Source organism: Penicillium bovifimosum (assembly GCF_028826915.1).
Source record: "Penicillium bovifimosum strain IBT 22155 chromosome Unknown utg000003l_segment0_segment0, whole genome shotgun sequence".
NCBI classification, from domain to species: domain Eukaryota; kingdom Fungi; phylum Ascomycota; class Eurotiomycetes; order Eurotiales; family Aspergillaceae; genus Penicillium; species Penicillium bovifimosum.
Genome location: NW_026622712.1, coordinates 38,394 through 53,471, shown reverse-complemented (window position 1 = coordinate 53,471; position 15,078 = coordinate 38,394). Strand labels below are relative to the sequence as shown.

Below are 15,078 nucleotides of genomic sequence, written 5' to 3'. Positions count from 1 at the left end.
CCTTTCTACATATTTTGAGGTGTATTCCATCGACCAAATCGTGTTGTCCCGTCAGAAGTTCAATATGGTTCATATAAGGACGATCTTCCGTTCTGCCAGTAGAGAATCGGATGTTGATCTGACAGGTATTATCGTGCATGGCGTGGATACTTCATATGCATACGTCCCTACTGATTAGAGAATGCGTTCACCTGTAGTCTGTTGCCAGCGCCTCTCATGGCGCATATGGCGATGACTTTTCATTACAGGAATGGTTCTTTCAAGACACGACAGAGCACCTCCAAACAGACAGTATCTGCAATGTGCGAGCATATCACAACGCTACGAGCAAAGGCAGAGAACGTCGCGAATGATCAAATGCAATCAGTATTAAATATCCAACGCTGTCTATGGTACATCGAGTCGAGCGAAAGAGAAAGAAGCAGCCCAAGTAATCCAACATGGAAGTACCTGAAGTTCACACCTGTGCTATTTCTTCATATAATCAGGGATCCAATCAAATGCCGCTCCACTTGCTTGATTTATGTCTTCGTTTATTTAAACGATTCTCGTGTGTTCACGCGGTCGATATCATACGGACTGGCCTCGTAGGTGGGCACCCGGTGAATGGCATGCGTGGCATTGGTGGAAGTGCGTGAAAGTGTGTGCCGAATTTTGTTGACATCCGCAACTGTCTTGTCGGTGGAAAGCGATGGAGCTTCATCCTTTGCCAAGCACACCTCAGGCTCAGATTCAACGGCCTCTTCAGCAGCCTTCTGACTCGCTCGAAGAAGGTTTTGGACGAAGGCTTCAGACTGCGCAGAGTACGTGCAGTGCTTTCGAATAGAGAGACCATATTTGTAGAGCAGGAAGGGGAAAGGGACGCATGCAAGTGCTAAGAAAGCCGGAATACAAGACGCCCAGTGGATCCCCAGATCCTGATACATGTACGTGGTGAACAGTGGGAATGCAAAGCCAAACAACGACCGAAGTAGCGAGTTGGCTGCCAAGACGGACGCCGCAAAAATGGTGTAAGCATCAATCAAGTAATTGAACACACTCAAGAAAACGAGGACCATTCCGAAACCGAATGGAACTCCAGCTGCGACACTTGCGAGCCAGTGGACGGAGGGGGAGTTGGTCCATGCGAACCAGAAGAGTCCGACAGGGAGAGCGATTGAGGCCAGCATACACGGCGGAAGACGGGCTTCTGGGGGTGCATAGCCGCCGCTCTTTGCAAGTAGCTTGGCATATCGTTTGTTTTCGGGAATTGAGTATGCAATCGCTCCTAACATACCAATCATGACACCGATGAAGGCTAGGCCGGCGACACCTTGATTCCATCCACGATGGATTTGATACACAATCGGGAAGGCACCAAAAAGCATGTAGAGGGTTCCGTAGATGATCGCCAGGTAGATTGAGAGTAACAGGACGATGGGTTCTTTGAATAAAAGAACCAGTGGCCGCGAGAAGGAGGCCTTCATAGCGGCCGTCAAAGTGACGCGTCCTTGATCGATATCAAGCTTGCTGCAGTATACCTGACCTGTGAGCTTGGACAGGGTCTTTGCACGCTGGCGGAGCAGAACGGGAGCATAAGTCTCCGGCTTCAATGCAGCTCCTAAGAACCACATGACACCACAGAGGATGGCCAAAAGACCTATCACCCATTTCCAACCCCCGCTAGACATACCAAGGAAGCCACCGACAATAGGACCGATGACTGGTCCGAGGAAAGGAGCAAGCGCGAAGGCTGACAGTGCTAGACCCCGCTCGCGAGCCATGAACATGTCGGCGATAACGCCGCCCGAATTGGTAAAGGGGGAGGAACCAAATGCACCAGACAGAAATCGGAAAATCAATAAACTTGTGATGTTCTTTGCGCCCGCACAGGCAGCACAAAAAACGGTCAAACCACCGTAGGTTGTGACGAAGACGAGTTGGCGACCATACATTTCACTCATGGGAGCCCAGATCAGCGGACCCAGAGCGAATCCCAGTACATAGAGTGATACTCCCAGGGTGGCAACCTCTGTGGTTGCTCCAAATTCTTCTCGAATTTGAATGAGACCACCTGTATATGCGGAGGAGACCAGAGCAACCACCAAGGTCTCGAGGGCAGCAACGATTGTGATGAACCATTTCATGGAAGTTTTCAGCTGGAGAGGGTTTCGGAAGTCCCTAGGCATCCATTGAACCACGTAGGGATCTTCTTCGGTTCCCGAGCCTGCGCAAGGATAGTCCACTACCTCTTGGGTGATGGCTCCAGGGTTTAGGACGAGTCGCCAGAATGGAATGGAATTTGGCAGCTGGAGGGACTTGGTCCCAGTCTCAGATACTTCCATGGTGGACATGGGACAGGTAGAAGCTCAAGACCTGCAATCTGCGATGTGAGATAGTTCGATATGACGCTGTTTATCTGGATATCTCTTTGTTTAAATTTCGGTTACGAATGGGACCTCGGCGGACAACTGTAGTTTTTATCCTCGCCATAATATCCACCTGTTATGTTTACATTATTCATCACAGCAAGGAATTTTCCAATATCGAAAGGAAAGAGAAGGAAAAAAACCATCCGCCATGCCGGAGACACTTCTTGTTTCGATATTGGCAGTGGAGCATCCATGGATGGCATCACCAAACTGCATAAAAATGAAACTGACGTGGCCGATGATTGGTCAACCTTTCATTCAAGATCCCGATAGATCCACTAAATCGGCGCTTGATCGGCCCGATTGGAAATTCAGACTCGGCCCAGATGAGATCCATGGATAGAGAGATCGGGAACCGGACGCTGATTGGTAGCAGGGCTTTTAGCAGCCGAGGCTCATTTGTATAATTCATCTCTCTCTCGGGTAAAGCGGAATATAATACATCAAAGACATTGTACGATGTTAAGCATTTGTATGACCATCTTGTAAAGTACTTTAGCAGAGTCCCGTGGATGCACAACCCTTAGCGAGTGTCTTGGCTTTTGTTGGGAGTTTGGTCCTTGAACGCACGTAGGTAGCAAATTCGCATAACTACATGAACACAAAGACTGTCTCTTGCTAGTACAAATGCATATCGACTTGCCCGTATGCGCTTCGGTGCACACGGTCAATTTGAAAGTACCATTTGATTTTCCCTAGTTGTGTGATACGGTGTGATAACTATCTGGCATTCGACGTTAGACTGCTAACCGCCTATTGGGCAGATAAGGCCTATGATTCGTGTGATCTATGTTAGCGTTGCGCTTAGCAGTTGGTCTGGCCGTTGTGACTAGCAAACGCCCGTATAGCAAACCCCAGGTGACAAGTGTTGACCTGGAGGAAAGGTTCCATGCACGACCAAAGTAGCAGACTAGCGAATGACGCTAAGGTGGACTGGATCACATCGCAGATAGGTAGAAAAAACGCTAATTACAGGGGACATACTGTAAAGACAATCTTGAAGCGGATCGATAACTTTTGATCTTCATTGACTATGCTCGCTCCCGGCCTATCATAGGCTTTTCTCAATCTCGGCAACTTCGGCCATAACCTCTCGGATAGCCTGTTTGGCCCCCTCTCCCACCTCCTCGTAAGGATGCCGAGGGGCCAGTTTCATTGCTGCATCCTGAATCCCTGCTAACTGGGCAGAGTAGCAGGCTACTGCATGCTTGGTTGAAGCAATGCCACTTTTAATGGGACTTTCTGCAAGCGCCGCCTTCCTCTGGAGCTTTACAGCCTCGTCGATCTGACCCTTTCGATACAGCGCATAGATATGCGTTGCCACTTTAGGAAAGACGTTGGCAAAGGCTGCGATACATCCAGCGCTTCCTGCAGCCAACCCGCCAACCAGGAAGTCGGACTGTCCGCCAAAGGTCGCAAACTCCTCGGGCGCAAAAGCTGCAGACAGCCGGGTGATCTTCCCTACCGATCCACAGGTGAGCTTGACACCGACCACGTTGGACCGTCCACTAGGATGCGAAGACGCTGACTCCCGTACAATGGCGGTGATAGTCTCGGAGTCCATGTCCACCCCATTACAAACCCCCGGGAAATTATATACCACCACTGGTAGAGGCGACTTCGCTGCTACCTCCGAAAAAAAGCGTTTCACCACATTCATATTTGTCGCCTTGGCGAAGTAAGCGGGAGGGAGGACAAGGAGGTAATTGGCGCCGGCAGCAGCGGCGTCCTGTGCCAACTCGAGGGTTTGCTTAGTCGAATGCGCGCCAACGCCAGCCATCAATGGAAAATCGGGCCCAACTGCGGCTCGCGCGGTCGAAATCAGCTGGGACCGCTCTTCGCGGGTGAGAAGAAAGGCCTCTGAGTTGGTTCCCAAGATTACCAGACCCGCCAGTCCGCTTGTTGACAAGTAGGCAAAGTATTTAGATTGGGAGACGAGATCTAATGAGTCGGTGTCATGATGAAAGAAAGTGACTGCGGGGCACCAGACTCCTGATGATGGGACATGGGGTTGAAGAGAGACGGTCATTTTAGAGGTATGTAGGCAGGATGTATCGTCAAAGATCAGGAATGATAATGTGAGCGCAAGATTCCATGTACATAGTCACCTAACCTTCTTATAACAAGAAGATCGTTCGGGGATGTATCCGCTCATATCATGAGGGGGAGGGGAAACGGCGATGTTCCCGAGTGTTGAGTTGGCCGTCGGATGCGGAGACCGACGTCCACTTCCCCCATCTTCCCTCGGACCCTCCGCCCGAATGTTCATCACTCATGCGCTAATTAGCCGCAACGATAATCGCTGAGGCGGTCGGTTTCTCGAAATGCATGATTATGTAGAATATTCTCGTGGGCACAGAATGGATCTGGTAAGGGCGACGGACCGCTGGAGACCCTGGTGAATTAATTACCTCGAACATCGCGGGTAAACACCGGGTAATTAGGTCATCTCCCCAAGGCATAGTTATAGAGGATTTTGTCGAAGCAAAAGGGTGGCGATGTATTGTATCCAATAAACGAATGATGTCTGATTCTTCTATCTGACCCCTTGAACGGAGTTTTACGATACAGAGGTCACATGATATATCCTAAATAGGAATAGTGGCATAGTTGAGTATGCAGTATTTCCGACAGATTTAGATTGCCCTTGATTCCCATCTTGCGGCATGGCTTCCGAACCGATTATAGGGAATCTTGCCTGACAGTCCTGCTTTGATCAGAGTCGATTCGGATTCGCTTCGACTTCCCAGTATATCGCAGTTCTGTCACTCAAAAATGTAAACCCAGGTCCTGGGCCAGGGTAGGTACGTATCGCGAGGGGGAACGGTGACCCATGGATTCTTCCGTCAGCAACCTCAAAAGCACCTCAGGAAGCTGTTCTCGAATCACGATATATCTAGGTGCCGATCATCGGCCTGGAGGGTTTTTCCCGAAAGGCTGCGAACTTCGATAGAAGCTAGTGCTGGGGGCGGAGCATGATGAGAAGCAACACACTAAAGTGAGGTAACGACTCTACTTATCGCAAGATAATCCCGAATTGCCCGGCATGGCCGCATGTTAATGGAAGCTGCCCAGTGGTGACTTGCCAAAGTCTCTCCGGTTCTGAGGCTCTGCACAGGTTGGCTGTATGGAATGTTGCTAAAAGCCGTGCTGGAAGACTCCAGGTCTCCCCACAGTATAGGTATTCCTCGACCTTCCACCGACCTAAAAAGCCAACCACTACCTTAGATGCCGGACAGGACGGATGTTCCATTGCATCTCTTGCCTTGTACTGCGAATCTTCCAAATACGACCAGGAGACAAAAGAATTAGACATCGAATCTTACGTTCGGCACTGAAACGGGCTGGCCCCGAGGCCTTGTGCATCATTCATGCATGTGCTCATGATTCGTTAGGATGTGATCCCCGCCAGGAGTAATGCCCGGTGAGAACTATTCGCCTCTTCAAAGAGAAGGGGTCGTTTCCGCTTTTCGACGCTGCGCCACCCGGGTTCAATTATTGATATATTGACAATGACGCCTTTGCCATTGACCGTTTGCCGAGGAGTTCAAGTTGGAAGCTAGAATTTGCCTGTATTCTGCGGAGAACATGGGTCTATGGTATCGACCTGTAACCAGCTGATTCACGAGCAAAGGGGTTATGATTGATGGAAGTTGAGAGGATAAAATGAGTGGGCCCCGGGATCTACTGTGTAGGTTGGAAGCAGCTAATCCTCTAGTCCGGAATGTTTGGGTTTTTAAGATTCTCCTCGAGCGGTGTATTGAGACTCTGCGGTTTATTTAATTGTTTTGATCCTGGATTAGCTACTCTTCTTAGAACATAGGCACTGACATCTGGCAACCTCAGAGCCGTATCACATCTACATTGTGGACAAGTCTCGCATATCAATTGCTGGTCTCAACGGAGGAAAGTGGATTATTTTGGAGGGTCAACTGAATGCTTAAGTCGAGAATGCTAGTCTAAATTCGTCATAGTCTCTGACCTAGAGATCTATTTACATACCTAAAACTGTGGATATCGACAACGTTCACATTTTCGACATCACTGAAATGTAGTTTCGAGGCAGGAATAGGGGTTTACTACATCATGCCCCTGCCCTTGACTTCACATGTTTCCTGTGAGACGGAGAACACGCCTTATGAAGGGGGTTGAAAATCAACGAGACGTCAGACTACCAAATTTTCCAAGGTCACAATCTGACACCTGTGTGAGCCGTTTGCTTATTTCGGTTCTAGTTATTCCTGCCCGTGCATATTCTCGGAGACTGATCGCTGAGCCACAGGCTGAGCCTTTATGAGGATCTCCGCGGTCGGGCGTAGCAGAGGGCGATAGATAGGAATACGACACCTGATTGAGCTACAGGTCGATGCAGCGAAGGATGGATTTGACAGATCGTTAAATCGCGCATGTCTTATCGCAAGGGTATTCTCGCATGGGCGAAGCCGCGAAATGACCCGCAGCTCCTATGTTCTAGTGTGCTTCTAGCCCGACGATCTCTCTTGGCGGGATACTAGTTTGAGAAGGTTAGAACTTAAGAACCCAAAATCGGCAATGGGCCATGGATACTCCGTAGGTACTCCGTAGAATTGCGAAACTCGGGAATTTGAGTTCATTACGTACAAAAAGAAAAGAACCCCGGACCTCGCGTGATGGAGTCGAAAATTGGAGATCGACCCCAGATCTCTGGCCATGATGTAAGTGGATATCTGATTTTCTGGAACCCATACTCCGTAGTATTTTCTGCTCTCCCATATTCGTTGTGAGCCTTCGGACATGACGACGAATCCATAAAGTTCGGTGTTTGCGCTATTTTTCCACGTGTGCTGCTAAACCCGATGGCGTTGGTGGCGCTGCGCATCTGCGTACCGTTAGCTTCGAATCTGGGGCGGGCATGATGGAGACATGATGAGCAAGATATGTGTTGGGCCGCATTGATAGGCACTATGATATGCCACATTGGAGGAGCTTGAAGGTTTTACCATTTCCCCTAAACCGCCGATGAGAGGGATCAACCCCTTTTACTGCTTTGTCCTGTTTGCGGCTTGCACGTGACCTAAGTCTTATCCGTGCCCAGACGGGTGATTCGGGCGCCCAGCAACGCCCAGCCACCAGCCAGACCTGCCGAGTCTGTCATTGGTAATTCGGCTTTCGGATCGCTTGTGGCGTGCCTGAAGAAACTTCTATATCTTCGATGGTTTTGTTGATTCTATGTTAGTCTTCTTCTACTCAAATTCCCCAAGTTACTAAATCCCCGCAATCCAGAATAACGCGGGGTATGACTCCATACTGTGGATGATGTCAAAGCGTTGAAACACCCAAGTGTCCAGGTTAAAATGAGCCTGAGCAGGGCATAAACCAATGTTGTGTTTCTTTTACCTAACGCCCCGTACGGTTTTCTTATCATAGCAAATGAGGTGTCTGGCCGCCTAAATCCCCTAACTGCCATAACCCACTTTCTGTACTGGGTCGAATCCTGTTTCCGGGAACTTCATTGGGTGGCTGATCCAGTGGAGTAACGTCGTACTCCACGTGTTGGAACCAAAGAGCGTTGAGATCACCAAACCATCTTAGTAATGGAAATCTTGCTTTTGCCTCCTAAGACCGCATTCGACGTGAGCGAATTTTTGCCTTCTTATATACCCGCCGTCTTCCCCTCATTCCTACCCCCGGCACATCCGGCCTCACCTCCAACATCATGGGCTTCGAACACATCTCCAACGAGCATGATGCCGACAAGGTAACCGGGATGGAAGGCGGGAAGGCTCCGGCCGCTTTGCCGCCGTTTGAGAAAGACATGCTCGGGGAGATGACTGATGCCGAGAGGAATATCTATAATCACGGTATTCAGAAGTTCAATCGTCTCGGCTGGAAGCGCCTCACCATCGTCCTCATCGTCGAAGCTATTGCCCTCGGCAGTTTGTCCATTCCTTCCACTTTTGCAACTCTTGGCATGGTCCCCGGTGTGATCTGCTGCGTCGGTATCGGTCTCATTGCCATCTATACCAGTTACCTTGTTGGCATGGTCAAATTGGCCTTTCCTGAGGTTGCCAACTATGCCGATGCGGGTCGGTTGTTGGGCCGCCGCCTGGGGTGTGGTCGTTTTGCATATGAGCTTGTCAATGCGATGCTGTGTCTCCAACTGATATTCCTCACGGCTTCGCACACTCTGACAGGAACCATTGCGTTCCTCGACATCACCAAGGCCAACGTTTGCTCTATCGTTTTTGCCGTCGTGTCCGCCATCATCCTTCTGATCGTTGCCATCCCGCCAAGTTTCACCGAAGTGGCTATTCTCGGCTACGTGGATTTCGTATCTATCATCGCCGCCATTGGAATTACTATCATCGGTACGGGAGTGCAGGCAACGAACTCACCGGGAGGGCTCTCCGAAGTCCCGTGGTCTGCGTGGCCCAAGGATAACATCACCTTCACCGAAGCCTTCATCGCTGTGACCAACATCGTCTTTGCTTACAGCTTTGCCATGTGTCAGTTCTCCTTCATGGACGAAATGCACACCCCTCGGGACTTTATCAAGTCCATCTGGACGCTCGGCATCACCGAGATTACCATCTACACACTCACCGGTGCTCTGATCTACGCCTTCGTTGGACAAGACGTATCCAGCCCTGCTCTCACCTCTGCAGGAGATACCCTCAGCCGCGTTGCATACGGAATTGCCCTGCCCGTAATCTTCATCAGTGGTTCGATCAATACCGTAGTCTTCGGGCGTGTGGTCCACGGTCGCATCTTCGCCAACTCTACCATCCGCTTCATCAACACGAAGATGGGATGGCTAACGTGGCTGGCAGTGATCACCGCTGCCACTGTGGTGGCCTTCATCATTGCCGAGGTGATCCCTTTCTTCAATGATCTGCTTTCCATCTCTTCCGCGCTTTTCATCTCCGGTTTCACCTTCTACTTCCCGGCCATGTTCTGGTTTATGCTCCTTCGCGAGGGTAGTTGGAAGGAGCCCAAGAACATCGCCCTGGCCATTGTCAACGGCCTGATCTTTGTGATCGGCATTGTGGTACTTGTCGGAGGAACCTACTCCAGTATCGACGACATTGTAAGTTTATCGAAAGGTGTTGGTCACTCGAGATTGCCGTTGCTAACTCGATTCAAACAGATCATCAAGTACGACCAAGGAAAGGTTGGTGGAGTGTTCTCTTGCTCTCCTCCTTGAGTAAGACTCATCACTCTGATATCATTCTATCTCCACGTGAGTTATGAACGTGTCCAAGCTGGCGCTTGTATAGAGCATTTCTCGACCCTGGTTGGTTTGGGGTTTAGAAATTTATTCGAGGCATTGCATCTTCATGGTAGATCATTTATGGTATTATGGAGCGAGAAGCGAAATATGTATATAGACATGTATAGAGATTAATTTGTTCACTATTTATGATCCATGTTAAGCATGCCTTTCAGCGCATTTGACTTGGAGAATATTCTATTTTCTTCCAATAAATTCTTCCAAGTTCATAGGCAAAACGCCAGGTACGTACATGTAGTGCGGACCATTATGCTCCAGCCAATAGTTGGTTGACTCGACCGTACAAATTCACACATGTATGATACTAAAGAGCATCTTAGGTTCTTGTCAAGCAAGATACGAAAACCTCAAATCTACTTTTGCTACTCCTATCTCCATGGTCCAGCTAAAGCGGCGGTAGGGGGACGCCAAAGGACGCCCTCGGGATGTGATGGCCCCTTCGAAGGTGCTTTGACTTTGGACCCCGGACTGGGGCCGAAACTTTGAGTTATTAATAAACCACCTACAAGGCCTCGATATCTACGAGACAACGAGGGTATTAGTGCTCATCTCTGTCTTCGCATTACCTCTTTTCCTTTTCATTTCGTTTTGAATTAACAGAATGCTGATGACCGACCTCACACGTCCTTTCGGTAGGCTTTATCGCGGCAAGTGACCTGGATATCGACAACGAGCGTTAGGCTTTAGCCATTTCATTCACATGTACTCCGTATAGGGACCTGAGAACCTCAAAACGACCGGCTGTGGATGATATCGGACAAACTCGAGGATCGCTCAAGAATGCGGCAGCAACTGCGGCTTCCAACATGGAAGTACATAAGAAGATGCGTTTAAAACACCAGTTTCTCATAGCCAGCAGTCGCCAATTTCGACTGCGAAATGACTTGTCAATAGGAATAATCAAGTACCCCATAACTAGATGTAAAAGGCCGTTTGGGTAGTTATCTGGAGATGGTCTTTTTCAAGTTGTATGGGGGTAATCGCAGAGCCAATGAGAAGACAAAACCACTCGGCAATTTTCACCTTCAACGTCCAGTCCAGACCCTCGGACTCTTCTCTCCAGATTGGCTAAATCAAGAAATCAGAAATGAAAAGTTGCCAACATCTTCCCAAGATTCTGGATTTTGGAACCCTTGCACCTTTTCAACACTCCTTTTGTGCCTTGATATCTCACTGTCTAATTCAACCATGTCTTTCATTTCCTAGACCTTCTTCACTTCAAACCCATAATAGACCCAGAAAATCCGGTAGTGACATTCGGAGAAAGCTGAAGACTTGACCTCATATGTAGGTGTGACAGAAGTTCTGGACTTTCTTGGCGGAAAATTGACTCGTGAATTGTAGGCATCGGGCCTCGGCTTCTTCGACACTTGATCCGTCCTTCGACTCTGACTGTAAAGGGTCCTGACCCTGAGTCATATGTGATCGGATGCGAGTTCCAATTGCTTTGCAGCTTGCGCTGCTGGTATTGCTGACGGCGGTCTCCGGTGTCGCGGTGCTCTCCATTACCACGGTAAAGATCGAAACCACCCAGCGCAACAACGATTGGAATCTGACAACGAACCCTAGTGGTTTACCACCTACAATTTTGTAGTCGACGTTGAGTATGTATTGCCCTTCACTTCCAATGTATTGGGCCGAACCCTAACTGGACCAGGTCGAAGGGCCTCGAACTTGTCGCGACCATCAAGGCCAGTCAGATTGCCTCGAATCTAGACCTCCTCGAAATAACCTGCAAGACCATCGCGACACGAATCCTGATACAATCCGCCCTGGCACGCTACTATGCCGGAAATGTGTCGGACGAAAATTGGACTAATTCCATCGCGGATGTTCAGTCGGCACTGGGTAGCAGACCATATATGAGCCTTTACCAGGCCATCATATATTCTAAGAATGGGGAAGGAGGCATCGGTCCCTTGCTCAACCAGACCAGTGACACAGTTCCGGATATCATCCTCCCATATAGCCACCCAAACGGGACACCTGTCAACCTGGGAGACGAGGGGCTGGGCTACCCTCCGTCACTCTACCCGAATTTGACTTACAGGAGCGTGCCAGGAAATGCTTCGACAATTGTCTATTCATTTTCCGATTACACACTTGGACTGAACTCAGCACTGCTTCTTGGTCCACTGAAAGTCAACAGCTCGTTTTCTCTTATCTCACTGACCTTGCCTATTGTCAATAACACTTCCAACACAGAGGTTTTGGGCTTCATGACGTGAGTAGCGTTTCCAAATGTCGATACGGATACTGGGAAAATGATTTGACTTATGACCACTCAGTATTGTCGCTAGTGCAGAAAACCTTCAAAGTGTCGTCAACTCACGAGATGGGTTAGGAAATACTGGCCAGGTTCTCCTCATTGGCCCTACCCGACCGGCGAACACATTCCTCTCCGATGAGCAGCCCGCTACGGCTACATCTGCCGCTGATGCCGCGGCCCTCGAGAGAGCACAGGTTCACTACATCTTCGAGCCCACTCCTCTACCCACCCAGGCTAGCCGACATCCTGGCATGTCGACCGATACTCCGTTTGCCCTTTCGAAATACCCCCTTGCACTGAAAGCTATGCTGCAGCCATATGCGAGCCGAGACAAATCTGTCAGTCATTTGTCAACCACAAACGAGCAATATGCAAGCGTTGCAGTGGGAGCAGTTCGTCCTGAAACCACCCTCGTCCAATGGATCCTTGTCGTAGAAGAAGCGCACTCGGAGGCATTTGTGCCAGTGGTTCGATTACGGAAGATTATTCTCGCCTGCCTCTTCGGGACGGCAGGCGCTATTATCCTCATAGTCCCTCTTCTGACACATTGGGCTGTGACTCCTATACGGAGGTTGCGTGCGGCAGCTCGGAAAACTGTCGAGCCTGAAATTGGATCACTACCCCCAGGACCAGAATCACAGGATGCACACGCGGAGCCCTTTGAGCGAAACGAGGAACACATCAATGAAAAAGGGTCAGGCAGCACGTGGGTGGGCCGCCTCCGACGTCCCTTAGCACGATTGAATAGTTCCGCCAGCCTGCACATTTCCAGAAATACCCGAGGCTTCCAGATACCCGGCAGGGTTAAAGAAAGGAAACATTGGATCACAGACGAGCTGACAGACCTGACCAAAACCTACAATGAGATGTCGGATGAGCTCACAATTCAGTACAATCGGCTGGAAGAGCGAGTGGCTGAACGCACTAGGGAGCTTGAAAAAGCCAAATTGGCTGCCGAGACTGCCAACGAGAGCAAGACCCTGTTCATCGCCAACATCTCGCACGAGCTGAAGACTCCTCTCAATGGAATCCTCGGCATGTGCGCCGTATGCATGGGCGAGGATGACCTTGCTCGCATCAAAAAGTCACTTCAGGTGGTCTATCAATCAGGCGATCTCCTTTTGCATCTTTTGAATGATCTGCTCACATTCAGCAAGAACCAGATTGACCAAGCCATTCAGATCGAGGAGAAGGAGTTCAAGTTATCCGATATTCGCTCTCAACTGTCTATCATTTTCCAAAATCAAGTGAACGAAAAGCAAATCGACTTTAGCGTCAACTTTGTGTCCGGATCAATCACCGAGCCCAAAGGAACTGTGTGTCGTGACAGAGGGTCGGAACAAACATACCCAGTCCTCAGTCCAGCGCAGCCTATTAGACTGGCAGACATGGTCCTTTGGGGTGATCAGCATCGCATCCTTCAGGTACTAATCAATTTGGTCAGCAACAGTCTCAAGTTCACACCCGAGAATGGGAAGGTGGAAGTCCGCGTCCGCCTCGTGGATGAACCTTTGGGTCTTGCGAACCCGGTGACCTCAAGGGATGGGCCTCGCCATAACTCACGACTACGCTCTCAGACTACCTCAAGTGCAAACTCTTCCATGCGTCGTACATTTGATGCGACCGAAAACCAAGCCGGAGGACAAAGGCTATCACAGTCCAGCTTTCGCCAGCTCGACTTCCAATTTGAAGTCGAAGATAACGGGCCAGGAATCCCTAGCCATCTTCATCGGCGTATTTTTGATCCCTTTGTGCAAGGGGATCTAGGATTGAATCGGAAATACGGAGGAACAGGGCTGGGCCTCAGCATCTGTGCTCAGTTATCCCGCATTATGAGGGGTGATATTCTGCTCGAAAGCGAGGAAGGCAAGGGTGCCCTTTTCACGTTAAAGATTCCCCTAGGATACGTCAAAGAATTGGCGCCAAGCACTCATGCTTCTAGCATCCCAGGGTCACGAACCCCCAGTGTTCTCTCCTTGGAGGAGTTCTCCAACCCTGCGCGAACACCATCCAATAACGGCTCAGTGACAAATGAAGCTCCTGCGCCTGGGTTTGATAAATCAGAGATCCAACCGCGGTTGGTTGGCTTCAGTCAACCATTTTTTACACCTACGGTTCCGTCGTCGCCTGCGTCAACGCCTAACAAGTTGCCGACCTCCACGGACAGGGCTGATCGATCAAAGAAAATTCGCGTTTTGGTCGCCGAGGATAACACCGTGAACCAGGAAGTAGTTCGACGGTATGTCCTCATGGATTCCAATTGAATGTCTCAAGTGCTGACATATGATATATGATAGGATGCTTGCATTAGAGGAAGTCTATGATGTGATGATTGTCAAAGATGGCCAGGAGGCCTACGATACTGTCAAGTCTAGTATGGAGAAAGGCGAGGTATTCGACCTGATCTTCATGGATATTCAGGTAATGTAATTCTCATCATGTTGGTTTGGAAGACGCTAACCAACGCAGATGCCCAATCTCGACGGCATTGAAAGCACCCGCCTCATCCGACAGATGGGCTACTCTGCTCCCATTGTCGCACTGAGTGCTTTTGCAGAAGAGAGCAACGTCAAGGATTGTATGGATTGCGGAATGGATATGTTTATCAGGTTAGTATCTGATGACACGCAACACGTCCTCGGTCCGCTATTAACAGAAATAGTAAACCTATCCGCAGGCCTGCGTTAAAGCAAGTACTCAGCAAGTTCTCCACAATCATTGAGGAAAGCGAAGTTGGCACATAACGAGTCGCACATTGTTAGAAGCATGGGGAAATGGCGTTTTAACCTCACCTGGAAGCTGTCAACCAGCTTCGAGCTAGGTCAACCGAATTGGATTAGGTAGTAGGTACCATTTTTAAACGTATATAACTAATATATTTCGAGGCCATATCATTCTACAGTTTCCCAAGTGCATGTTCTAATGAATTCCCCCATCCAAGCGACTCACATGGTGGTTAAAACTTCGTGCTCGCCGCCAGGACATAGGTTTTGGCGCTCCTGATAGGTACCTGCCCCGTAAATGTCTCTAGCTACGTACTAGTTGCTAAGTGTACGCAGTGGATGCCCACAGGTAGTTCACTGGATACCAAATTCTGACGCCAAATAGACCTGGCAAAGAACGTATCC

The 15,078-nt window shown here is 49.4% G+C and overlaps 5 protein-coding genes across 5 annotated transcripts; 3 read left to right on the top strand and 2 right to left on the bottom strand.

The window, feature by feature from the left end:
* Window positions 1–533: 533 nt before the first annotated feature.
* On the bottom strand, window positions 534–2,333 carry N7515_003069 (MFS transporter; the record flags this gene model as incomplete). Its single annotated transcript, XM_056663813.1, has 1 exon — window positions 534–2,333. One exon carries the CDS (start codon window positions 2,331–2,333, stop codon window positions 534–536), a length of 1,800 nt encoding a protein of 599 aa, XP_056522870.1.
* Window positions 2,334–3,462: 1,129 nt separating this feature from the next.
* On the bottom strand, window positions 3,463–4,440 carry N7515_003068 (dihydrodipicolinate synthase family protein; the record flags this gene model as incomplete). The annotated part of the gene is made up of 1 exon (XM_056663812.1): window positions 3,463–4,440. The coding sequence occupies one exon, from the start codon at window positions 4,438–4,440 to the stop codon at window positions 3,463–3,465; it is 978 nt and encodes a 325-aa protein (XP_056522869.1).
* Window positions 4,441–5,116: 676 nt separating this feature from the next.
* On the top strand, window positions 5,117–5,749 carry N7515_003067 (aminotransferase; the record flags this gene model as incomplete). The annotated part of the gene is given in 4 exon segments (XM_056663811.1): window positions 5,117–5,188; window positions 5,199–5,333; window positions 5,365–5,409; window positions 5,438–5,749. Coding segments are annotated over 4 exon segments (564 nt in total), but the record flags the coding sequence as incomplete, so codon positions are not given.
* Window positions 5,750–8,106: 2,357 nt separating this feature from the next.
* N7515_003066 (putative amino acid transporter) lies at window positions 8,107–9,594 on the top strand (the record flags this gene model as incomplete). The annotated part of the gene is made up of 2 exons (XM_056663810.1): window positions 8,107–9,477; window positions 9,538–9,594. 2 exons carry the CDS (start codon window positions 8,107–8,109, stop codon window positions 9,592–9,594), a joined length of 1,428 nt encoding a protein of 475 aa, XP_056522867.1.
* Window positions 9,595–11,110: 1,516 nt separating this feature from the next.
* On the top strand, window positions 11,111–14,694 carry tcsB (putative sensor histidine kinase/response regulator TcsB/Sln1; the record flags this gene model as incomplete). The annotated part of the gene is made up of 7 exons (XM_056663809.1): window positions 11,111–11,194; window positions 11,251–11,285; window positions 11,339–11,905; window positions 11,970–14,189; window positions 14,248–14,371; window positions 14,420–14,559; window positions 14,613–14,694. The coding sequence occupies 7 exons, from the start codon at window positions 11,111–11,113 to the stop codon at window positions 14,692–14,694; spliced, it is 3,252 nt and encodes a 1,083-aa protein (XP_056522866.1).
* Between the last annotated feature and the right edge of the window lie 384 nt (window positions 14,695–15,078).